The 26,127-nt window shown below is 45.1% G+C and overlaps 1 protein-coding gene across 8 annotated transcripts in view; it reads left to right on the forward strand.

Annotated features, from left to right (window-relative positions):
• Positions 1-332: 332 nt before the first annotated feature.
• LOC120986212 (CD209 antigen-like protein E) overlaps positions 333-26,127 on the forward strand; it is a 113,794-nt gene continuing 87,999 nt past the window's right edge. For 2 of the 8 annotated variants that reach the window (XM_040414639.1, XM_040414638.1), the window contains exons 1-3: positions 340-513; positions 19,295-19,396; positions 20,225-20,323. In XM_040414639.1, the coding sequence (XP_040270573.1) occupies positions 420-513; positions 19,295-19,396; positions 20,225-20,323 (295 nt within the window). In that variant the 5' untranslated portion in view covers positions 340-419. Of the gene's footprint in view, positions 514-19,294; positions 19,397-20,224; positions 20,324-26,127 lie in introns of all 8 variants that reach the window. The other 6 variants (XM_040414643.1, XM_040414645.1, XM_040414640.1 and 3 more) reach the window with 6 other exon arrangements.

Raw genomic sequence — 26,127 nt, forward strand, 5'->3', positions numbered from 1 at the left:
CGAACTGCTAAAACATGTGATCAGTTGTTATGGCAACCTGGAGTAGGACCTGCGAGCTTCTATTGGCTGATAAGGGACATGTGACAGTGTGTATGGCAGTTAGGATTTAAGTGAAAGGCTGGCAGGCTTGTATTGGGTAATGCAGGTCATATTTTGGGAATATCTCGGGAAGGGTACGTCCTAGAGAGCTGAGGTAGCAAGGGATGTGTATACCAAGTTTCGTTGAAATGGATGGTTGCGTTTTTGTGTTTTCGCGGAACATAGACACATACATCCACACATACGTCCTTTTTTATATATATAGATTTTAGGAAGTTTTGCTCATTTTACAGGTCCAGCTGCCCTCTCATAGGCACTCACTTCTCTTTTCTAGATGTTCACCATGTAAAGAGAAAATAAGAATTTCGTAGTGACACTCGATGCTGACCGGGACGCAGTATAACATTGCAGCGCGGGACTTAAGAATGAAAAGTAAAGAAAGGAAGAATATTCAAGATGGTAAAAGGAGAAATGGTAAGTTTTATACCCACTATGGTGTACACTTCTTCAGAGGATTTTATTCTCTCTTCATTTCATGGTCCTAAATCACAGTTGAATCAAACTAGCAGATTTCTGACATTATTAGCCTCTCAGTGTTGGATGTGTTAGGCTACATTCACACGACTGTACATGTTTAGTGGTCCGCAAAAAATACTGATCACGTCCTTTTGGCATCCGTATTGCATCAGTTTTTTTTGTGGATCGATTGTAACAATGCCTATCCTTGTCCACGAAACGGACAAGAATTAGGCTCCATTCACACATCCGCAACGTGTATTTTACGGATCCGCAAAACACGGACAGCGGCAATGTGCGTGCACTAATAGTGCACATTGCCGGCACTAATAGAATATGCCTGTTCTTGTCCGCAATTGCGGACAAGAATAGGACATGCTCTATTTTTTTGCGGAACGGAAGTGCAGACCCGGAAGTGCGGATCCGCAATTTCGTGTCCGGGGCAGTACATCGTGCTTCCCCATAGAAATTAATGGGTCCGCAATTCCGTTCCGCAAAATGCGGAACGAAATTGCGGACCTGTGAATGGAGCCTAAGACATGCTCTATATTTTTTGCGGGGCTACGGAACAGACATCCAGATGCGGACAGCACACATTGAAATGGGTCCTTATCTAATCCGCAAAAAAAAATGAACGGATACGGAAACAAAATACGTTTGTGTGCATGTAGCCTTAGGGCTCATGCACACGAACGTATTTTCTTTCTGTGTCCATTCTGTTTTTTTGGCAGACCATATGCGGAACCATTAATTTCAATGGGCCCTCAAAAAAAGGAAGTTAGTCCGCGTGCATTCCGTTTCCCTATGTCCGTATTTCCGTTCCACAAAAAAAAGAACATGTCTTATTATTGTCTGCATTACGGACAAGGATAGGACTGTTCTATTAGGGGCCAGCTGTAATGTTCCGCAAAATACGGAATGCACATGGACGTCATCTGTAATTTTTGCCGATTCGTTTTTTGCGGACTGCAAAATACTGTGCGTGAGCCCTTAGGGTCCATTCACATGTCCGCAACTGTTTTGCAGACCGCACATGTCCGGCCCTGTATTAGAAATGCCTATTCTTGTCCGTGGCTGCGAAAAAGAATAGTGCATGTTCTATTTTTTTGCGGGGCCGCGGAACAGTAGTGCGGATGCAGACAGCACACGGTGTGGTGTCGGCATATTCTTCGGCCCTATTGAAACTGAACGGGTCCGCACCCGTTCCGCAAAATTCCGCGGAACGGATGCGGACCCATTTTGCGGATGTGTGAATGGTTATAGTAATATGCTAATCTTCTCTGTATCGGTCCAGTTTTAGTATATGAGCTGTCGAAGGATGACACGCAAATTCGTGAAGCGTTATGTATTTTTGCGCCGGGGGGGGTGGAGTGATGTGCATCTCAGCGTCCCTCATGGTGTATGCTTTTTGATATGCTGAATAAAGGAAAGATGAAGGTGAAATACCGGATGTCCGCGAGTATGGATTGAAAAAGCTCACTATAAGATTTGTAGATCGTGTACATTGTATTCTAGGAGAATTTGAAATTCTCATGTACATGATGCAGATTTTTTCTGTGCGGATTTTAAAATCCTCAGCATGTCAATTTACATTATTTTTCATAACCGTATTTTCTCCATTCACTTCAATTGGGAGAATAAAATCCGCATGCGTAATATCTGCACCAAATCTGCATCAAATCCACATGCAAATCCGCACGGATTTCCCTGCGAACACCTGCAATGTGCATTCTCCACACATAAATCCTGAACGTGTGCATTTACCCTAACACATGCAGCACTGAGAGGCTACCCCTATCTGAAGTCTGCTAGTTTCATTCAACTGTGATTTGCGGGAGGATAGTGGAGCTCCCTGTGCAGACAGGGCCGTCTTTACCAAGGGGCAAAAGGGGCAGCTGCCCCGGGCCCAGTTGCTCCTGGGGGGCCCAAGGCAGCTGCCTCTTGAGCCCTGCTAGCCACTGCCCCGGGTGTCAGGCTGTCAGCTACACAGGGGGTGCTGCCATACTATGCAATGCCTGCCGACACTGAGTCCAGGCAGCGAACTGTGTCTGTGAGAGCTGTGAGTGTGATCTAGGACCTTAGATGACATCATCACCATGTGACCAGTAACCTAGCAATATTACTGGTCACATTGCTATGAGGTCATCACAGGTCCTATCAGGAGTGTTGCAGGAGATGTTTGGCTTTTTTTGTGTGAAGATTACATCAGAAAAAGGTGACAGGGCCTGTTATACTAATATACTGTAAACTACTGTATAGTGGGGTGCTGTATAGTGTGGGGCCTGTATACTGTGGGGGGGGGGCTGTATACTGTGTGGGGGGCTGTATACTGTGTGGGGGCCTGTATACTGTGGGGGCGCCTGTATACTGTAGGGGCCTGTATACTGTGGGGGGCTGTATATTGTGGGGGGCTGTATACTGTGGGGGGCCTGTATACTGTGTGGGGGGCTGTATACTGTGTGGGAGCCTGTATACTGTGTGGGAGCCTGTATACTGTGTGGGAGCCTGTATACTGTGTGGGAGCCTGTATATGTGGGGGGCTGTATACTGTGGGGGCCTGTATACTGTGTGGGAGCCTGTATACTGTGTGGGTGATGTATACTGTGTGGGGGGCTGTATACTGTGTGGGAGCCTGTATACTGTGTGGGAGCCTGTATACTGTGTGGGAGCCTGTATACTGTGTGGGGGCCTGTATACTGTGGGGGGGCTGTATACTGTGGGTGCTGTATAGTGTGGAGTGCTATACTGCTGTACTGTATAGTGTGGGGTGCTGTATCGTGTATAGTTTGGGGTGCTGTATACGGTGAGGTGCTATACTGATCTACTGTATACTGTGAGGTGTTGTATACTGTGGGGTGCTGTATACTGTGGGCTGCTATACTGCTCTACTATATACTGTGGGGTACTGTATAGTGTGGGGTGCTATACTGCATACTGTGGGTTGCTGTATACTATAGGGTGCTATACTGCATACTGTGGGGTGCTGGGGTGCACTGTAACACTAGGGTGAGCCGAGCCCCGGTCTCCTTCCTACAGAGCGGTGCCCACTTCCAGCCTGAGCCCAGCTGCCCAGAGCACTGATCCTGAGCCGCTGGAGTCTTCAGAACTGGAAGTATTTACAGTCATTCACTGTACTCTACCAGATGTGTGGATTTTTTGTGTTGTGTGTTGTGGTGGAGGGCGTGATTGCCTGCTAAGGTGTGGGAAGGCGGGATCCAGGGGGCCCAAGTAAATTTTTGCCCAGGGTCCAATCAATATTAAAGACGGCCCTGTGTGCAGACGACGCTGTTTTACAGGTGGCATTTTCTTGTTTGGATCCTAGTGATGTAAATATCCCTAGTCACTGCATACAAACCGCCTAAAGGGCAAAAAATCCCATAAGTTTTCCACAGATTTTACATAAAAAAATAAAATAAAACTACATTCTTTAATCATTTATCTCACAGAATAAACCTCTTATTTTGATTAATTACATAAAGAATGTAGTTCTATATTTAAAAAAAAAATTGAAATCAGTGATAAACAAATGTTTTTTTTTGCCCTTTGGGGAATTTGTAGATACAGTGGATATAAAAAGTCTACACGCCCCCGTTAGAATGTCAGGTTTCTGTGCTGTAAAAAAATGAGACAAAGATAAATCATTTCAGAACTTTTTCCACCTTTAATGTGACCTATAAACTGTACAGTACAACTCAATTGAAAAACAAACTGAAATCTTTTAGGTAGAGGGAAGAAAACAAAAAATATATATATAATATGGTTGCATAAGTGTGCACACCCATAAACTAATACTTTGTTGAAGCACCTTTTGATTTTATAACAGCACAAAGTCTTTTTGGGTATGAGTCTATCAGCATGGCACATTTTGACTTGGCAAGATTTGCCCACTCTTCTTTGCAAAAACACTCCAAATCTGTCAGATTGCGAGGGCATCTCCTGTGCACGGCCCTCTTCAGATCACCCCACAGGTTTTCAATCGGATTCATGTCTGGGCTCTGGCTGGGCCATTCCAAAACTTTAATCTTCTTCTGTTGAAGCCATTCCTTTGTTGATTTGGATGTATGCTTTGGGTCGTTGTCAGGGCCGTCTTTAATATTGATTGGACCCTGGGCAAGAATTTACTTGGGCCCCATGGATCCCCCCCCCCCCCCCCACACACACACACACACTTTGCTGTACTTGCTATACAGCAGGACACACCTGTCACGTCCAGGGCCTCCAGGTGACGTCTCTCCTCTCTGTCATCATCTTCTCTGTAGATCTTCTCTCTCATCATCTTCTCCACTCGGTCTGGACAACTTCTCTCAGCCGCCTCGTCTCTGCAGAGTGTGACACACGGACATCTTGGCTTCCTCACATTCTATGATTATCCCCCAACTGGAGTCCCCACAGTGTTATCCTGCAAAATGTAGCCTGGCTTGGATGTTTTTCTTTGTAAGACGGGGGAGGGCTGCTTTAGCTGCTGATATCTCCTGAATACGTGCTAATCCAAGAAATCCAAAAATATATTAACTTTATTTCAATTATAATACATAAAAACACACATTTATTGAACCCCTTTTAAAAAATCTGCTGGATTTTTTAAATATGGCGCCCACTCATGCTCAGCAAGTGCCATGGCCAGCAGGTGACTTACTGTACATAGCAAACACCTGCCTACAGTGTCTGTGATCAAAGGCAACTCCGATGACGGGCATTTAACCCCACGGCTCGTGATCGGTTGTGATCATGAGATGACCGAACACCCCAGCAAGAATGCGGGAGCTAATCAGTTGCTAGGCCAGCCATAAGCCTTGTGATAGCTCCGAGGCCTGTCATAGGAAAGTTCCTATTGAGCCCTCCCTCAGGTACGGCTCAGTAGAAACACAGCAATTTTTTCATAGACTGCAATGGTAAGCCTTTACAGTTTAAGGTAGACGTTATCTAATGATTGCATGTTCAGATCCCCTAGTAGAGGTACGAGGGACACTAACAGCTCAGTGATGTGTGCAGGACATCCTGCGGCCACATGTGTTCCTCTCATGGTAGGGCTTCCAACTGGTATTATTCAGCAGGATAATGCTGGCCCACACACAGCAAGGGTTTCTAGAAATGTCTCCACGAAATTATAATGTTTCTTTGGCTGCTCGGTCTTCAGATTTATCATTAATCGGGCATTTATGGGACCAGCTGAGATGCCAACTTAAGCAACCTAGGAGTAAGCAGGATCTACAGGCCCAGCTGTAAATGTGCTGCAGGATACCATACAGAACCTGTATGTGCGGTGAACATAGACGTCCCTTTCAATAAAAGCTTTTCTCGTGACGCCAGTTGCATTGAAGCAACAAAGGACAGAGTCCCCTTAAGTAGATGGTGTTGGTGGCACCCAGGTGTAGGAATTCCAGAGTGGTGTAAGGGTAGCCTATAATGTCCCTTTGGATGTGGCTGTGCATGTGTCACGAGGCTCCTAACTGGATATCCTGGAACCCTAGGCGTAGTTGTCCGCAGCAGTGCAAATAAGGTAAATAGTTGAGGGATTTGTAGAATAAACTGAGTCCAGGCCTTGTATATCGTTGATAACAGCTTTACTTGAGTAAACTTTCATCAGGAAAACAATCTTACAACTTTATCTTGGTTACCAGTAAGGTTTGGCATTAATTCTGGCAGGCAAACACACTCGGCTCTGAAACGTCTGTTGCTCACTAGCTCTGCTGTGCTAACAGGATTAAATAGAAACTTTTCCTTTCTGTAGGCTGGACTTAGCTTGGTAGTCTTACTCTGTCTTTATCTTTATCCTTATCTTTATCCAGGGAACTTCTCCTCCTGGCTTCTGAGGCACTTTGCTTTTCTCTCTTGTTCCAGCGGAGCAGATATGGCTTTTCTGACTGTCACACAGCCTTCCCTTAGGAGGGTACTCTAAACTCACTCCTGCAGGGCTTGTCCAGCAGGGACGAGGGTCTGCTACCTTCCCCAAGCAGGAGGTAAGCTAGACTCGACCTCTCCCCTAGAAGGGGTAGGCTAGACTGACCTTCACTATCTAGTGCCTCCCTTTCCTAGAGAGGGCTATAATGGAAAGAAGGGTTCCATTCTGTGTAGCATAGTTCTGCCAAGCTTGCTGTCACCTGCTGGTGAACCAGGCACATTACATTCAACAGTCACAAATTCAGAAATACAAATACACAACCATAGAAGATAGTGGGGGTGGGGTCTAAGAGGTGGTAATGCACTTTTGGGGCATTACATATACCTCAGTGTCCAACCGTATCCCATCTTGTATCCAGGCTAGAGGCTGTATCTCATCTTGTATCCAGGCTAGAGACCGTATCTCATCTTGTATCCAGGCTAGAGGCCGTGTCCAATCTTGTATCTGGGCTAGAGGCCATATATCACCTTGTATCCAGGCTAAAGGCCGTATCTCACCTTGTATCCAGGCTAGAGGTGGCACAACAGGGTCCAAGAGCCTCCTTTTATTGTACAGTTTCCCCCAAAAACATCTCCTTTCGTTCTAATTTTGTAATCACTCACATATATTATAAAAAGTGTCATTCCAACAACTCCTTGGTGCGTTTTTTTTTAATTGTCAATGAACACATAACAAAAAGTAACAATGAAGCCCATAAAACAATTTCATATTTTCCCAATTCCACCATGTAACGGATCACCTGGCACCCCGACTGAGTACCTCCGTTGACGGCTGCTCCTAGCGTTTTCCTGAGGTTTCCAAGCACTCTGGCAGACACCACAATCACCGAACCGAAGAAGCCTATAAATCCTCTTCAAGCATATGAATGCTGTAGGCAGTTGAATAGGAAACCATACGAATAGGTTTACACTCCTAGCAGTCAAACTGGGAAAGCGTACCATAAATCCTCCCCCAAGAATGAGACGACACTTCACCTTGAGGGTTAAAACAGGAACTCCCTTTATTTTAACACAAGCATTGATTTATACACATCTTCCAACAATGTTACCACCCACAGGGTTTTGTAAAAACAGCCAATCACATGTATTTACAGTATTCAACCTTCCCAGCAATTGTACACAAAATCCCCTTCCCTCTGTCTGTAACGCAATAAACAAAATACAATGAGCATTGTCTGAGACGCAATTAACTAACACAATGAGTATTGTCTGAGACGCAATCCACAAAATACAATTACCAAACGTAATGGACTAACTTGAACCCTGGTCTAATTCGTGGGGGTGAGAGTTCAAGTTAGTCCAAGTCCTTTGTGAACAAATGAGGCCTGGCTGATGAGAGGGCCCATAATCCTGGGGCAAGAGGCTAGTAGCCAGGCCCCTCCAAAACCCAGTGGCGAGGTTGGTTTCGCCACACATCTCCCCCTCCCAGGGAAGACTAACCAGATACCTGACCTCACGGTCAGTACCTGAGTTAGTCTGGCAGTCCAACCACAACCCAATACTGGACCTGTTGAATTTTGGGGCCTGGCTCTGTTCTGTATGTCCCCAGTTGTTGAGAGGGCATCTGCGACTCCTTGCTTCCTTGTGGTTCTCTACCTTGGAGCTGTAGGTACTTGGTGGGCAGAGGCTGACTGCGCTCTGGACAGATGTCAGCTCTTCTGCTGGGGTAGCCTGTGGGAAGTCTGGCTCTAGAGAAGAGGTTAGAGGAGGGCAGAGGCCAACTGCGCTCTGCCCAGATGCCAGCTCTTCCGCTGGGGTAGCCTGTGGGAAGTCCGGCTCTGGAGAAGAGGATAGGGGAGGGCAGAGGCCAGCGGCGCTCTGCCCTGATGCCAGCGCTTCAGCTGGGGTGCATGGTGCCAACTCCTGCTGGGTAGCAACTGAATGGTTAGGGCAGAGGCCAGCGGCGCTCTGCTCTGATGCCAGCTCTTCTGCTGGGGTAAGGGGGGTGCAAGCCAGCCCTGTAACAAGGGGGTCGGTGGAGCAGAGGCTAGCGGCGCTCTGCCCGGATGCCAGCTCTTCTGCTGGAGGGACCGGAGTACAGTCCTGCTGGGTAGTAAGGGGACAAGTAGGGCAGAGGCCAGCGGCGCTCTGCCCAGATGCCAGCTCTTCTGTTGGGGGGGGGGCCAGAGGGGGCTAACGACTCCTCTACTGACCCCAGTACCTGGTTTGGAGTTGGCTGTGGAGGGGAGGGGTTGCTTACCTCCTCCTCCTGGTACTGCTGCTGTTGGGGAGAGAGACCAACTGTCTCCCCTCCCTGTAAAGCACACTGCCGCTGTGGAGTGTGACCGGCTGTCTCCCCTCCCTGTAAAGCACACTGTCGCTGTGGAGTGAGTCCGACTGTCTCCACTCCCTGTAGTTCACACTGCCGCTGGGGAGTGAAATCGGCTGTCTCCCCTCCCTGTAAAGCACTCTGCCGCTGGGAAGGAAGGACGACACACTTCTCTCCCTGTATTACCCCCATTTGGAGTTGGAGATCTGGGCCGGCTGCCCAGTATCCCTGTAGGGCCGGTAGAGAGATCTCGGTCCCATCTCCACCTGCCATCTGTGGGTCTTCCCAGGACCAGTCGATAAGGTCCCTCATTTCTGGGGCTGGTTGGGGAGTAGGAGGTACCGAATGCAGGTCTCCTGATGACGGGCTTAGTTGTTGGGGAGGGGGAACGAAACTCAACGCTCCCAATGGTGAACAGTCCATAAGCCCCATCCAGTTAGAGACAGGCGGTGTCACTTGATCATATAAGTCCGCATAATTCTGTTCGATCTCCCACTGCTCTGGTGGTACTTGCAGGGTATAGGGTGACTGACTGGAGCTGACCAGGTGCTGGTAATCCTGCTCCAGTTCCCATTCCTGGACAGCCAGTTCAATCAGGTCTGGCCTTAGGTCTTCGGCCATAGGTAGATCCAGCACGGCCTCTCTGTAGTCAAATATGTCCCAAAGCCGTGACTCTGCCGCACTCCAAAATTCCCGTTCTGCAAAGGCCCCCCATAATAAGCCAGGGCCATTATAATCCTTGCCCTCGGGTTTGTCAAATTTGGCCATTCCGGGAACCCGCTGAACCGCGTACCAACGTAGCGCTTGGTATGCATCATCGAGACCCAGTTCCCTCCATGCCAGTGAATTAAGTTGCATCACTCATTCCTCCTGGGCCTGTTCTCCCAGCATAGGTATCCGTAGGGCCACTCTGGCTTGTAACCGCTGCTCCTTGCTGGGAAGACGCTCACCTCGCCAACGCTGGTCCAACATGGTTGCCTCTCCTATTGGCTTGACCAGTGATGCCAAGAGGTTCTGTAACCTCCGGTTAAATTCATTTTCTACCTCGAGCATTGTCCAGGGACTCGCTGGTTCTATGCCGCTCCATAATAATTCCTGTGTCTCCAGGGTGTTGTTCCTCTCACACCAGGACGCCATCCCACTGCTTGCCACCAATGTAACGGATCACCTGGCACCCCGACTGAGTACCTCCGTTGACGGCTGCTCCTAGCGTTTTCCTGAGGTTTCCAAGCACTCTGGAAGACACCACAATCACCGAACCGAAGAAGCCTATAAATCCTCTTCAAGCATATGAATGCTGTAGACAGTTGAATAGGAAACCATACGAATAGGTTTACACTCCTAGCAGTCAAACTGGGAAAGCATACCATAAATCCTCCCCCAAGAATGAGACGACACTTCACCTTGAGGGTTAAAACAGGAACTCCCTTTATTTTAACACAAGCATTGATTTATACACATCTTCCAACAATGTTACCACCCACAGGGTTTTGTAAAAACAGCCAATCACATGTATTTACAGTATTCAACCTTCCCAGCAATTGTACACAAAATCCCCTTCCCTCTGTCTGTAACGCAATAAACAAAATACAATGAGCATTGTCTGAGACGCAATTAACTAACACAATGAGTATTGTCTGAGACGCAATCCACAAAATACAATTACCAAACGTAATGGACTAACTTGAACCCTGGTCTAATTCGTGGGGGTGAGAGTTCAAGTTAGTCCAAGTCCTTTGTGAACAAATGAGGCCTGGCTGATGAGAGGGCCCATAATCCTGGGGCAAGAGGCTAGTAGCCAGGCCCCTCCAAAACCCAGTGGCGAGGTTGGTTTCGCCACACACCACATTTTTCCCAGCTTCCCAATTAATGGAATAATTAAATGGATGTCCCGCAGATCATAGAGCATGGCCTATTCTTGTCCACTTTGTGGATAAGAATAGGCATTTTTACTACTGGGTCCACGAAAAATGCGGCGCATCCATATTTTGTGGATCCGCAGTTTGTAGACCTCAAAATACATATGGTTGTGTGCATGAGGCCTTGCTGTTATGGGTGTTGACTTTCCCACACAAATATGTATGCCAGACAGGGCTGTGTGCCCAATCTCATGCCATCAATGTCGCTGTCCCCAACATTGGTGGTTCATTGGTGGCCAGGTGATGGAAAGTTTGGTGCCTATCAATTCGATAGGCACCAAACTTTCCATCACCTGGCCACCACTGAACCACCAATGTTGGAGACAGCGATATCCATGGCATGAGATCAGGCACTCACAGGTGTTGACGTTGAAGGATGGAATTGAGCATGTGTGACCACCTCAGGAATAGTACAAACAACAGGTGGCGCAATACAGATACATTTTATGCAATATTTTTATTACATCCAATTACAAAAGTATTCAGATCCAGGTTTGAAAAATGTAGAATATTTTTTTGTGAGACAACCCCTATAAATGTTAATACTAAAGGTATTTGGACCTTGGTGTGTATACCGTGTGGACATTGTCTGTTTTAGGCATTTTAATACGGGACTGATCAGGAACAGCCTTTTTACTGCTAAGCATGCAATGTTTGGAGTTATTGTTAGGTAGAGAGCCTTTTATTGGATGGGCTGGAATCAGGTGTTGGGGCTATACAAATAAAGGTCAGGGTGCTGCCACACATTGCCGAGGTGCTGCTCTTTGGATACCACTGCAGTTGTTTATTTTGTTTTTTTGCAGCAGTATGGCAGTACCCTCATTCATTATTATCAACTTTAAAGAACTTGAAAACATTTACTTGTAGGTGATATTTTGGAATTTAGGTGGAAATGCATTTTTACACTATTTCTTGTTATAAGAAATAGTATGGAAAAGGAAATGAAACTGTCTACGACGTAACAAGTATGGAAAAGGAAATGAAACTGTCTACGACGTAACAAATTACATAACTAATTATTAGAGTTGCAATTTTTAAAGTTTCCTTAACAGAAAAAGAGGAATTAAGCTGATGTTTTAAATAATCTCCACCCAAAATCTCACCCTGTATAGATGACATCAAATGGGTAAGGGCTCATGCACACAGACACATTATAACTAGAAATTAGCGAATTTCTCAAAAATTCATTTCGGTCCGAATTTACTCGTGGCAAATTGTGTTAAAAAACAGCTATTTCCTGGCTGCCCAGAGCCTGTATAGTGGTGCAGAACACTGTGCCTTGCAGTAACACGCGTAAGGAGTCTTTTGTGATAGTGAAACAATACTGTGAGTCAGTATGACATGCAGATGACAGGCGTCACTCTTAGGCCGAATGCACAGCGTCCTCGCTGAAAAGTGGAGTCGAGCCTATGACATATAATACTTCTCGCGCTGAGGGAACTGAACATGAGGAAGGTTCAGGACAGGAGGCGGCACAGAGCCTGCTCCCTGGCCATGCCAACTAAGCGTTGTGTCAGAGGAACCCACCGACTCTTGGCTGGGGGTGTCTGATGTCACTTGCGACAAAGTCGAAGACCGAGTCAACCATTCAAGCACCGTTGGGTTGCTGGTCAAGACACGACCCCTAGATGCTAGATGACACCGGGAGTTCAGGCCTCTCGCTGCGACTCCTGCTGCCACCCCCCTCCCCCTTCTTCTGCTGCCTGCCACAGCAATCACAACAATCACAATTCACTGCAGAACGGCTAATGGGACGTACATATATTTCCTATTAATACACCTCGTAAATGGCTGTAGTACAATGTAACTTCACCGCTGAGCGACAATTATGACATATTTTTTTTATTTTTTTCCTATTAATACACCCGAAAAAAAGAAATATAACAATCACAATTCACTGCAGAATGGCTAATGGGACGTACATATCTTTCCGATTAACACACCCAGTAAATGACTGTAGTACAATGTAACTTCACCGCTGAACGGCAATTATGACATACCAGTATATTTTTTTATTTTTTTCCTATTAATACACCCCCAAAAAAATGCAAAACAATATAAAATCAATGTACAATATAACTTCACCGCTAAATGGCAATTATGACATATTTTTTCCTTTTTTTTTCCTATTAATACACCCCCCCCCCAAAAATTTTTTAAAACAATATTAAATCAACGCAGAACGGATAATGGGATGTACGTATATTTCCTTTTAATACACCACGTAAATGGCTGTAGTACAATGTAACTTCACAGCTGAACGGCAATTAAGACATATATATATATACACTGCTCAAAAAAATAAAGGGAACACTTAAACAACACAATGTAACTCCAAGTCAACCACACTTCTGTGAAATCAAATTGTCCACTTAGGAAGCAACACTGAGTGACAATCAATTTCACATGCTGTTGTGCAAATGGGATAGACAACAGGTGGAAATTATAGGCAATTAGCAAGACACCCCCAATAAAGGAGTGGTTCTGCAGGTGGTGACCTGACCACTTCTCAGTTCCTATGCTTCCTGGCTGATGTTTTGGTCACTTTTGAATGCTGCCGGTGCTTTCACTCTAGTGGTAGCATGAGACGGAGTCTACAACCCACACAAGTAGCTCAGGTAGTGCAGCTTATCCAGGATGGCAAATCAATGCAAGCTGTGGCAAGAAGGTTTGCTGTGTCTGTCAGCATAGTGTCCAGAGCATGGAGGCGCTACCAGGAGACAGGCCAGTACATCAGGAGACGTGGAGGAGGCCGTAGGAGGGCAACAACCCAGCAGCAGGACCGTTACCTCCGCCTTTGTGCAAGGAGGAACTGGAGGAGCACTGCCAGAGCCCTGCAAAATGACCTCCAGCAGGCCACAAATGTGCATGTGTCTGCTCAAACGGTCAGAAACAGACTCCATGAGGGTGATATGAGGGCCTGACGTCCACAGGTGGGGGTTGTGCTTACAGCCCAACACCGTGTAGGACGTTTGGCATTTGCCAGAAAACACCAAGATTGGCAAATTCGCCACTGGCGCCCTGTGCTCTTCACAGATGAAAGCAGGTTCACACTGAGCACATGTGACAGACGTGACAGAGTCTGGAGACGCCGTGGAGAACGTTCTGCTGCCTGCAACATCCTCCAGCATGACCGGTTTGGCATTGGGTCAGTAATGGTGTGGGGTGGCATTTCTTTGGAAGGCCGCACAGCCCTCCATGTGCTCGCCAGAGGTAGCCTGACTGCCATTAGGTACCGAGATGAGATCCTCAGACCCCTTGTGAGACCATATGCTGGTGCGGTTGGCCCTGGGTTCCTCCTAATGCAAGACAATGCTAGACCTCATGTGGCTGGAGTGTGTCAGCAGTTCCTGCAAGACGAAGGCATTGATGCTATGGACTGGCCTGCCCGTTCCCCAGACCTGAATCCAATTGAGCACACCTGGGACATCACGTCTCGCTCTATCCACCAACGTCACGTTGCACCACAGACTGTCCAGGAGTTGGCAGATGCTTTAGTCCAGGTCTGGGAGGAGATCCCTCAGGAGACCGTCCGCCACCTCATCAGGAGCATGCACAGGCGTTGTAGAGGGGTCATACAGGCACGTGGAGGCCACACACACTACTGAGCCTCATTTTGACTTGTTTTAAGGACATTACATCAAAGTTGGATCAGCCTGTAGTGTTTTTCCACTTTAATTTTGAGGGTGACTCCAAATCCAGACCTCAATGGGTTAAAAAATTTGATTTCGATATTTTTTTTTTGTGTGATTTTGTTGTCAGCACATTCAACTATGTAAAGAACAAAGTATTTCAGAAGAATATTTAATTAATTCAGATCTAGGATGTGTTATTTTTGTGTTCCCTTTATTTTTTTGAGCAGTGTATATATATATATATATATATATATTTTATTTTTTATTTTTTTTATTTTTTTTCTGATTAATAAACCCCCCCCTCCCAAAAAAAATTATAATATAACAATCACAATTCATCACAGAATGGATAATAGGAAGTAGGTTTATTTCCCTTCAATACACCCCATAAATGGCTGTAGTACAATGTAACTTCACCGCTGAACGGTAATTAAGACATATATTTTTCCTTTTCTTTTCCTATTAATACACCCCCCCCAAATAAAATGTAAAACAATATAAAATCAACGCAGAACGGCTAATAGGACGAACGTATCTTTCCTATTAATACACCCCGTAAATGGCTGTATCACAGAGAACTTGCACCCCAATCACAAGCAAGGTTTGCTGGAATTACTAATGTATCATATAGTGCAAACAACCTACTGTAAAAGCAGCAGTATAACTGCAATTTGGATCCCCAATTAGTGCAGCAAGGTGTAATAGTAATCACTCCTATTACTCAGGCTGTACACTCTCCTACTGCAACCTTTTATAGTGTAGATGATGCTTCCCTATCCTTTCCCTACAGCTTAAAGGGAACCTGTCACCGGGATTTTGTGTATAGAGCTGGGGACATGGGTTGCTAGATGGCCGCTAGCACTTCCGCAATACCCAGTCCCCATAGCTCTGTGTGCTTTTATTGTGTCAAAAATCTATTTGATACATATGCAAATAAACCTGAGATGTGTCCTGTACGTGAGATGAGTCAGGGACAGGACTCATCTCAGGGTAATTTGCATATGTATCAAATCATTTTTTTTTTACACAATAAAAGCACACAGAGCTATGGGGACTGGATATTGCGGATGTGCTAGCGGCCATCTAGCAACCCATGTCCCCAGCTCTATATACAAAATCCCGGTGACAGGTTCCCTTTAAATCATTTTTCCCTGCACTCGTAAAATCGATTTTCAGCACAAGAAAGTCTTTCCTAGCACTGTCCCTAGCGCCTTCTAACGTTTCTCCTTGCACTAAGTGCACTGGAAAATGACAGAATCCAAGATGGCTGAGGGTATTTATAAGGCTGTGACATCACAGGGCTGGCTGGCCGCTGATTGGCTGCATGCATGACATTGTGGGTGATCCCTCTTTCCCATAGTTCTTTGCTCCATGTCCTAACACGTGCAGCAGCCATTTCAGGAAAAAAAAATTCCTGAAATTCGGATCGAATTCAACTTCGTCAACTTCGATTCATCTCTATTGGCCATCTATGGGGAGTTTGGAAACTCACCCTCCAAAATAGATCTGCAAAGGGAAGCATACTTACCTGCTACCTGCCAATAATGTCTATTACTCCTGATGCTCCTCATCAATTGTTTCGACAGCAATCAATTATCGAGGCGATCGTAAAAAGTCAACAGTATGTGTGCGCTCATTCAACAGCGCAGAAGCTGAACGTGCACCTGGCCAAGTTGCTGGTACTACTGCCCCTCCATTTCCATGTAGTTGACTCTACACATTTCAGATAACTGATGGCTCGTGCCGAGCCAAGGTGAAGAGTCCCAAGCCAACATTACTTTTCCAAAAAAGCTGTACCAGCCCTAGACACATACGTTGAGCAGAAGGTGGGCCAGTCAATGGGCCTTTCGGGGTCTGGTAGAGTTCACACCAGCGCTGACGTATGGAGTTGTAACTATGGTCAAGGACAATATATGTCATTCTGCAGTGTCCTGAAACCCACTGCTTAATGTTGTGATTGTGTTTCATATAAACTGTGCTTGTAAATGTGTTCTCATAAAGTTGCATAGGGACGGGGAGGTTCTAACAGGCCTCCAAGGGTTAACTCCGCTCTACACGCAGTCCACAGAGCAGAAGGAGCAAGAATCTCAGTGTGTGCAATGTCTGACCTCCGCAGCCATTTTGGAGAGTTATCCAAACTCCGTACTTAGTTCCATGTACCAGCCTATAGAAGGCAAAAGATTACAGAAGAACCAGGACAACTCAGAGATGGAATGAGAATATTGAGAAAGGAAGGTAACTGTCGTTTACCAGCCTCCAGCCTCCTTTGCATCAGGTGGAGAGATTAAAGACAAAAAGGCCATTTGTCTGAGTATAGTATTCCTAGAAGAGGATGCAGAAGTACAGCATTATACAGTACAGCAGAGATAGTCCATCCCTCCAACCTGGAGAAATAAGAGAGAGAAAGACTGATTGTCATAGAGGACTATGCCTTATGCAACCTTTGGGAACTAATGTGAATCCCTGTAAAAGCTGCCTTGCTGTAAATGACTTTTGGATACATTAATGACCTGTAGATCTGCTTCAGTAAAGTACTGGGAGTTTGTTAAAAGCTCTAGTCTCCTTATGGGATGAAAGGTCATACCCCACTTAACATATTCCTAATAATATCAATAAAAACACTGAAACCAGCCAATTTGATTGGAAAATATTTTTACTAATTAATAATTTAACATTAACAACTCAATTAAAAAATTCTGTTGAACTCAATACACAAGCTCAGCCATAAGCTCAAGCTCATTATAAATTAATAATTTAACATTAACAACTCAATTTAAACATTCATTTGAACTCATATACAACAAAACACAAGCTCAGCCATAAGCTCAAGCTCAAAAATTGCAGCTTATCAAACAACTCCTACCCCAGTTTAAAATAAAAACGACAGCCTATCGGGAAGGGTGGGTGGGGCAGCGATGCTTCTTCTTTCACTGATGAGGTACGGACCACAGCTTCACCTGCGCCCACATATTTATCTGCACCAGCTCAACCCGACTAGCCAATCACAGCCTTGACAGCATAAACAAAGGTAACCATTGGCTAAAATATCAGCCAATAAAATAAAGGTTGCCACACCGGGGCAGAATTGCCCAAACGGTGGCGACCCAATCAAAACCATGTTGCCATCCCAGGCAATCTGCCTGAACATGGCAACAGTAAAAAAGGCGGGAAAATTCCCGCCAAAACGAATAGCATAAACCACCTAGGGATGACCTTAATCCCATGTGGATTCTTCCCTAATGTCCAGGATCCCACCATTCTATATCATCATTACTACTACTCTCAACATTTGCACCTAGTGGTGCTGGCGTCACAAACACAGGGGCCCAGCCACCACAAGCACCCTAAACACCCCCACCATCAAGGGCACCTTAACTTCCATCAGGCTGGTGTTCCCTGTAACCGAGAGTGCCCCGGAAGATTTTGTGCCGTCTTCCCATCCACTGCACGCCGGCCCCAAGGGACAACTTAACTGTTAGTACTACCATCCTCGGCACCTTATCACGCACATCACCCTTAGGGTGTCCGGTCGTTTCAATTCACAGTCCACTGGGTAAATGTGGTTCCAGCCCAGGCATACCAGCAACATGGCAGGTGATGGCAATGCCGCCTCTGTGCTGTAATGCTGAGATTTCTGTGCGAATGTACTCTTCTACCTCCTCATCCTCCACCTTGTCCTCACCCTCCCCTCTAGGCACGGTTCACAGTGGTCCTCCAGCATATCACCTCAGCTAGGCGTTGTCATGTGGTTCTGCAGCTTGTTAGCCTTGGTGAACTGATCCACACTGGGGAGAAACTGCCCTGCATCAATAAAGAAATCGAACACTGGCTGTCTCCTTGCCAACTGGTGATAGGAACCATGGTTACTGATAATGGGAAGAACATTTGGTCTGTGCTGCATCAGGCAGGGCTGGGTCACATGCGCACATCTTCAATCTCATTGGAACCCGATTCCTCAAGAACTGCAAGAGCTGTTAGAAATGTCCAGGAAACTCTTACCGTGCAAAACATGCCCTCATTGATCTGCAAAGGCAAAATACTCTTCCGCCATATGTTAGACCGCCTGTATGAGCAGAGGAAGGCGGTCAACGTTTTCTTAATACTGCAGACGGACAGGTTTACTCCCTAGTGTAACTTCCACGTTATCCAGTGGCAGCTCATGCGTAACACATGCCATTTGCTCAGGCCCTTTGAGGAGGCCATTTTATTTGTCAGTCAGCAGAACTATGGGATTAATTATGTCATTCCACTCATTCCACTCCTTCACATCCCGTTACTGTGAATCATGTGTTTTTAATTTTTTTCCATTACGGCGATCACCTTACAGAAAATCTAAAAAAAATATTTTAACAGTTCTGACTTTTTTGGACGTGGCGATACCTGATATGTTTATTATTTTTATTGTTTATATATATATATATATATATATATTTTTAACAATAACTAGAACCTGGCTAGAACCTGGGATGTTTTGATCCCTTGTCCCATTCACTCTAATAGAGCTTTCTTAGGGTGAATGGCATTATGCTACATTCCCTGCTGAGCTGTGCCTCGTGCGCAGCATGCAGTTTACCATGGCAGGCCTGGAAAACTTCAGAAGTGCCCTGCCTGCCATGGCAACTGATCAGAGCCCTGCAATTTCACTACGGGGGCTCCGATCGGAAGGCAGAGGGAGGCGCATCTCTCTGCTTTACCTCACAGATGCCGCAATCGGAGTTGACGGCGGCATCTGAGGGGTTAAATGACGGGGTTTCGGCGGGATCGTTGCTCCCTGTTACTGAGGCTGGGTGTCTGCTGTATGATACAGCCAGCACTCACCGCAGCAGCTCCATACATTCCCTCAGTCAACGTGACATACAGGTATACCTGATTTATAGCGATTCATGACAAATTAATTTGGAACAAATCAAATTTCTTGTCGTACTTCAAATTTTTTAAAACTTTGCTCATCTCTACTCATCACATACAGATGTTTGCTCTTTTTATTTATGCCATGATACATGTGTTTTCCTTAGAGCACAGTCACAAGGATAATGTGTATGGGAATATGGTTGAACTAGACAAAGAACCAACACTGGCCAAATCCATAGAAATTGATGAAGCGTCGACAACCATGGGTAAAGTATCTTTCTTTACATTTATGAGACCATTTCTTTTCATTGCATCAAAGTCTTGATTACAGATCTACCTTTTTGTTTATGTAGCCCCTACAATCTAGAATATGTCAGTATGGTTATAGACTACAAAAATAAACCTAGCACCTAGGGGTGCACCTAGCCTTTCTGCTGCCTGAGGCCCCCTCAATGCCAATTTCTTAACCTAACCCCTTCGCCACAATGAAAGCGCTCATTGCCCATGGCCCTTCGGCTGCCCCCCTCTTGCCCCTACCTGATGCTGCCTGAGGCGATCGCCTCACCTGGCCTCATTGGTGGTGCACCCCTGCCTGTGTAGTCTAATCCTTCAATCACGTGACTCCACTCCCGATGCACTTCACCCCCCACAGTATATATGGGATGAAACACAAAACTAGCGTCATGGCTTCTGTTTCTGAATGGATCCCAATGAGTCCTGATGGATCCCATTGATATAACTTTGTGTCCTAAAGGATTCTGTAGGCCTATCAGTATATCAATAGGCTACACTAATGTGAACCATCTTCCAACCTAGAAGCAAAAAGTCCCTTGACCACTTGTAGAGGGTTTCAGCTGCTTCAGTTTTGATTTTTCAAGGTATATCACTGATAGATGATTGACCATTGGGGGAAGTTGGAGACAATTTGGTAATGCTGGATTTTTTTTTACTTGCAAATATGTCTGAATAGGAGCCGAACACATAAAACAGCAAAAAAAAAAAGAAAAAGAAAAAAAGTTTAACCTTTCCAAAATTTGGAATCTGTAAAACAAAAGAAAATGTGATATTTCATTAATAATGTCTCTCATTTTCAGACAACGATATCAGTGATGATGTGTATGTGAATGTGGATGATCTAAACAAAGAAGCAGAACTGAAGAGATCTAAGGAGAAGAAAACGCCAAAAACCATGAGTAAAGCTTATTAAATATCCATTCTGACCAGTGATGGTCAGTTCGCAGTGTTCGCCAGCGAACACATGCGGGCTGCCATCTTTAGTAAGGTAGACTCACCCGTCCGGCGATGCACAGGTAAGCCCTTACCTGTGCCGGGAGCCAGTCTGAAATCAAATGCAGTCACCGGGAGCAGGCAGTTCCGAGAACAGCCGCCGGGGGCCTTCATTGGGCTGTTCTCGGAACTGCCTGCTCCCGGTGACCGCATTTGATTTCAGACCGGCTTACCTTAAGGGCTTACCTGTGCATTCGCCGGACGGGTGAGTCTAACCTTACTAAAGATGGCAGCCCGCATGTGTTCGCTGGCGAACACTGCGAACTGACCATCACTGATTCCACCTCTTATTTTTCAAAGCTCCTTTGGAAAATGAAAGGTAGAATCTGATTGGTTGCTAGGGGCAACTAAGCCAGTTTTCCTTTACACCAGTTTTGATAAATCTCCCTGACTGTGTCATCCATGAGTTCACATTATAAACCGTAGGCAGCACGTCCTAAACTCCATAGGGTGCCTCCACATGTGGCAGATTCTATTAAAGAAATACACTTGTACGGGTGTCATCGAATTTTACGCTTTGCACGCGACCGTAGGGCTTTTTCAGTATTTTGCTGTCCGCAAAAAACAGGTCTGCAAAAAAATACGGATGACGTCCGTGTGCATTCCGTTTTTTTGCGGAATGGAACAGCTGGCCCCTAATAGAACAGAACTATCCTTGTCCGTTATGCGGACAATAATAGGACATATTCTATCTTTGAACAGAACGGAAAAACGGAAATACGGAAACGGAAGGCATACAGAGTACCTTCCTTTTTTTTTGTGGATCCATTGAAATGAATGGTTCCGTATATGGTCCGTATATGGAACGCAAAAAACGGAATGGAAACGGAAAGAAAACCCGTTTGTGTGCAAGAGGTCTTAGGCTCCATTCACACGTCCGCAACGTGTTTTGCGGATCCGCAGAACATGAACAGCGGCAGTGTCCATTCCGTATTTTGCTGACGTGAGACATCACCTTTAAACTGCTCGGGTTGTGGGGTAAGCAGCCTCTTATACATATGTCTTTTGGTCACTGATATGGTGGTCAGTGTATAGTGGACAGTAGTGGATGTTGGGCTCTGGGGTTAGTAAGAGCATAGGTGGCCAGGGTTAATAAGACCTTTGTTGGGTTGAATGCACAGCAGCCTGGTATAGGCAAGTGATAAAGTACAGAGTGAGGTACTCAATACTGGACTGTGGTTCATCCAGTATACCTCCAATATCAGGGGTGCACCTAGCCTCTCTGCTGCCTGAGCCGAAAACTAAAACTGCACTCCCCCTCCCCAATGCCAAATTCTTAACCTAACCCCTTCCCTTCAGCCCATGGTCCTTCGGCTGCCTGAGGCAATCTCTCTTGCCCCCACCTGGTGCTGCCTGAGGCAATCCTCACCTGGCCTCATTGGTGGTGTACCCCTGTCCGATATAATGTATCTGACTGCTATGCTGTGTGTGCATTTACCCCAACCTATAAACTGAAGGGCCACAGTAGTTCTGGCTGTCTGGCCTTCAAAGAATAGGAATCCTAAAATCCAATGAGGCCTGGGGTCTCATGAACAAGTATTTAATGGGGTCCCCTTACCTTTCTGATTGTGCTGGTAAGAAGACAAAAGAATACTGCACTTAGTGTAATATCCTGCATCACCTTTGATAAGGAGGGGAAGGCTAGCACCATGTTTGGGTTGTGCCAAAAGAAAGACCTAATGCTTGTATAATCTCGAGTACAATATTGTATTATACTGTATATAAAAGTGAATGGGCACTCTGATAAATGGGGTCACATATGGAAATAGATCAATATCAAAAATGTATTAATATCACACAATAATATACCACATTGGTATATTGGTATTAACTATTAAAAAGACCCTGGCATATGTTAAAAATAAAAATAAAAATATATAGATAAAAATAAAAATTGTACAATCAATATAAAATCATATAAAATATGAGTGGTTGGTTTCCTCCTATCGGAAGGAACCAGATGTTGGCACAATATGGAGGCTAAATCAGACAATCTCTATAAACAATCTCTATAAACATAACAGGCATAGTTAGCTCCGCAATATACAGGTCCGTCTCAAAAAATTTGCATATTGTGATAAAGTTCATTATTTTCTGTAATGTACTGATAAACATTAGACTTTCATATATTTTAGATTCATTACACACAACTGAAGTAGTTCAAGCCTTTTCTTGTTTTAATATTGATGATTTTGGCATACAGCTCATGAAAACCCAAAATTCCTATCTCAAAAAATTAGCATATCATGAAAAGGTTCTCTAAACGAGCTATTAACCTAATCATCTGAATCAACTAATTAACTCTAAACACCTGCAAAAGATTCCTGAGGCTTTTAAAAACTCCCAGCCTGGTTCATTACTCAAAACCGCAATCATGGGTACGACTGCCGACCTGACTGCTGTCCAGAAGGCCATCATTGACACCCTCAAGCAAGAGGGTAAGACACAGAAAGAAATTTCTGAACGAATAGGCTGTTCCCAGAGTGCTGTATCAAGGTACCTCAGTGGGAAGTCTGTGGGAAGGAAAAAGTGTGGCAGAAAACGCTGCACAACGAGAAGAGGTGACCGGATCCTGAGGAAGATTGTGGAGAAGGACCAATTCCAGATCTTGGGGGACCTGCGGAAGCCACCGTGTACAGGCGTGTGCAGGAAATGGGCTACAGGTGCCGCATTCCCCAGGTCAAGCCACTTTTGAACCAGAAACAGCGGCAGAAGCGCCTGACCTGGGCTGCAGAGAAGCAGCACTGGACTGTTGCTCAGTGGTCCAAAGTACTTTTTTCGGATGAAAGCAAATTTTGCATGTCATTTGGAAATCAAGGTGCCAGAGTCTGGAGGAAGACTGGGGAGAGGGAAATGCCAAAATGCCTGAAGTCCAGTGTCAAGTACCCACAGTCACTGATGGTCTGGGGTGCCATGTCAGCTGCTGGTGTTGGTCCACTGTGTTTTATCAAGGGCAGGGTCAATGCAGCTAGCTATTAGGAGATTTTGAAGCACTTCATGCTTCCATCTGCTGAAAAGCTTTATGGAGATGAAGATTTCATTTTTCAGCACGACCTGGCACCTGCTCACAGTGCCAAAACCACTGGTAAATGGTTTACTGACCATGGTATTACTGTGCTCAATTGGCCTGCCAACTCTCCTGACCTGAACCCCATAGAGAATCTGTGGGATATTGGGAAGAGAAAGTTGAGAGACGCAAGACCCAACACTCTGGATGAGCTTAAGGCCGCTATCGAAGCATCCTGGGCCTCCATAACACCTCAGCAGTGCCACAGGCTGATTGCTTCCATTCCACGCCGCATTGAAGCAGTCATTTCTGCAAAAGGATTCCCGACCAAGTATTGAGTGCATAACTGAACTTAATTATTTGAAGGTTGACTTTTTTTGTATTGAAAACACTTTTCTTTTATTGGTCGGATGAAATATGCTAATTTTTTGAGATAGGAATTTGGGGTTTTCATGAGCTGTATGCCAAAATCATCAATATTAAAACAAGAAAAGGCTTGAACTACTTCAGTTGTGTGTAATGAATCTAAAATATATGAAAGTCTAATGTTTATCAGTACATTACAGAAAATAATGAACTTTATCACAATATGCAAATTTTTGGAGAAGGACCTGTATGTATCCTGATAGGTTTATATTGAAAAAGCCTCTGATGTAACGGGGCGGTTTGTAGGTAATATTCACAGATATGAGGTCAAAGTTCTAAAGTTCCTCAGAAATAAATGTATGGTAATCCTACAATCGTTGTACAAGCTTAGGTTTGCTTATCAGAGAATAATAGTCCTTTCTTATTCCACAGTTATATGTGTGTATCGGTAATAGCATTCAACCGATTTGTGGACAGTGACACTTTCAGATAGAACGTTGTTCTGAATAGATTGCACAGCAGAAGGTGATTGTTAAAGAAGTTTAGTAAGCTCTCAGTGTGAGCAGAAAGTACTCACGTTTAGCAGCCTCAGTTTGTGGCGTCCCACGTGCTGTAATTGTATGATAAGCTTACCTACTGTTTCATCTAATGTAAAAGATCTTTCCTTTGGTTGTATACCGGATCTTTAATCTTCTGCTGGATTATAGCTGTGTCGAGCTGTTACACACGCGGTCCCGATATTTCCACTAGTTGTTCAATCAGTGGGATTCCTTTAGCGTCCCACGTGTCTCAAAGTCTATAGAGCTCCAGTGTTTGATGGTGAGATGACTGTGTGCCGATTCCTTTCAGAATGGCAAAATCGGGATTCTGCTAGTGGGTACCTTTGGTGAAGCGCTTCACTTGTGGACCATCTGATCGGTGTTGTCCGACATATGACCGGCTGTTTGAATCCAATGAACGAGTGTTACCGCCAGATGCGTTTCGGGGACTATTCTTGTCTCCTTCCTCAGTGGCTATGCTCGGTCTCTGTGTGTAGCCGGGTTTTATACGTGCCCTCTCCAGATTGTCTGGAAAAAGTGGACTGGAATCCATGGTAGGTCAATGATAGCTTATCTTTGCAGTTATCTCACCATATAGATGCGATATAGATGCGTCTTTTCATGGCCTCATGCGTTTTTTGGTCCAAAGGGTCTCCATCTCCTATTCTACCATTTCTATGGGTTATTTTCCACTCAATATTCCTACTCATGATTGAGAGACATTCACTTTATATATTACATCGGTTATATTTTGTAATGTTTGAATAATTATTATTTTGATGCTATACTTTGTATGAGAAATTTATAAATATGTAGTCACTCTACATTAATGCAAAATATTGAGTGGAAAATAACCCATAGAAACGGTAGAATAGGAGATGGAGACCCTTTGGACCAAAAAACGCATGAGGCCATGAAAAGACGCATCTACACTCACCTAAAGAAATATTAGGAACACCATACTAATACGGTGTTGGACCCCCTTTTGCCTTCAGAACTGCCTTAATTCTACGTGGCATTGATTCAACAAGGTGCTGATAGCATTCTTTAGAAATGTTGGCCCATATTGATAGGATAGTATCTTGCAGTTGATGGAGATTTGAGGGATGCACATCCAGGGCACGAAGCTCCCGTTCCACCACATCCCAAAGATGCTCTATTGGGTTGAGATCTGGTGACTGTGGGGGCCATTTTAGTACAGTGAACTCATTGTCATGTTCAAGAAACCAATTTGAAATGATTCGAGCTTTGTGACATGGTGCATTATCCTGCTGGAAGTAGCCATCAGAGGATGGATACATGTTCTCATTCTGTTTACGCCAAATTCGGACTCTACCATTTGAATGTCTCAACAGAAATCGAGACTCATCAGACCAGGCAACATTTTTCCAGTCTTTAACAGTCCAATTTTGGTGAGCTCGTGCAAATTGTAGCCTCTTTTTCCTATTTGTAGCGGAGATGAGTGGTACCCGGTGGGGTCTCCTGCTGTTGTAGCCCATCCGCCTCAAGGTTGTGCGTGTTGTGGCTTCACAAATGCTTTGCTGCATACCTCGGTTGTAACGAGTGGTTATTTCAGTCAACGTTGCTCTTCTATCAGCTTGAATCAGTCGGCCCATTCTCCTCTGACCTCTAGAATCCACAAGGCATTTTTGCCCACAGGACTGCCGCATACTGGATGTTTTTCCCTTTTCACACCATTCTTTGTAAACCCTAGAAATGGTTGTGCGTGAAAATCCCAGTAACTGAGCAGATTGTGAAATACTCAGACCGGCCCGTCTGGCACCAACAACCATGCCAC

This window comes from Bufo bufo, chromosome 1 (genome assembly GCF_905171765.1).
Source record: "Bufo bufo chromosome 1, aBufBuf1.1, whole genome shotgun sequence".
Classification (NCBI taxonomy): domain Eukaryota; kingdom Metazoa; phylum Chordata; class Amphibia; order Anura; family Bufonidae; genus Bufo; species Bufo bufo.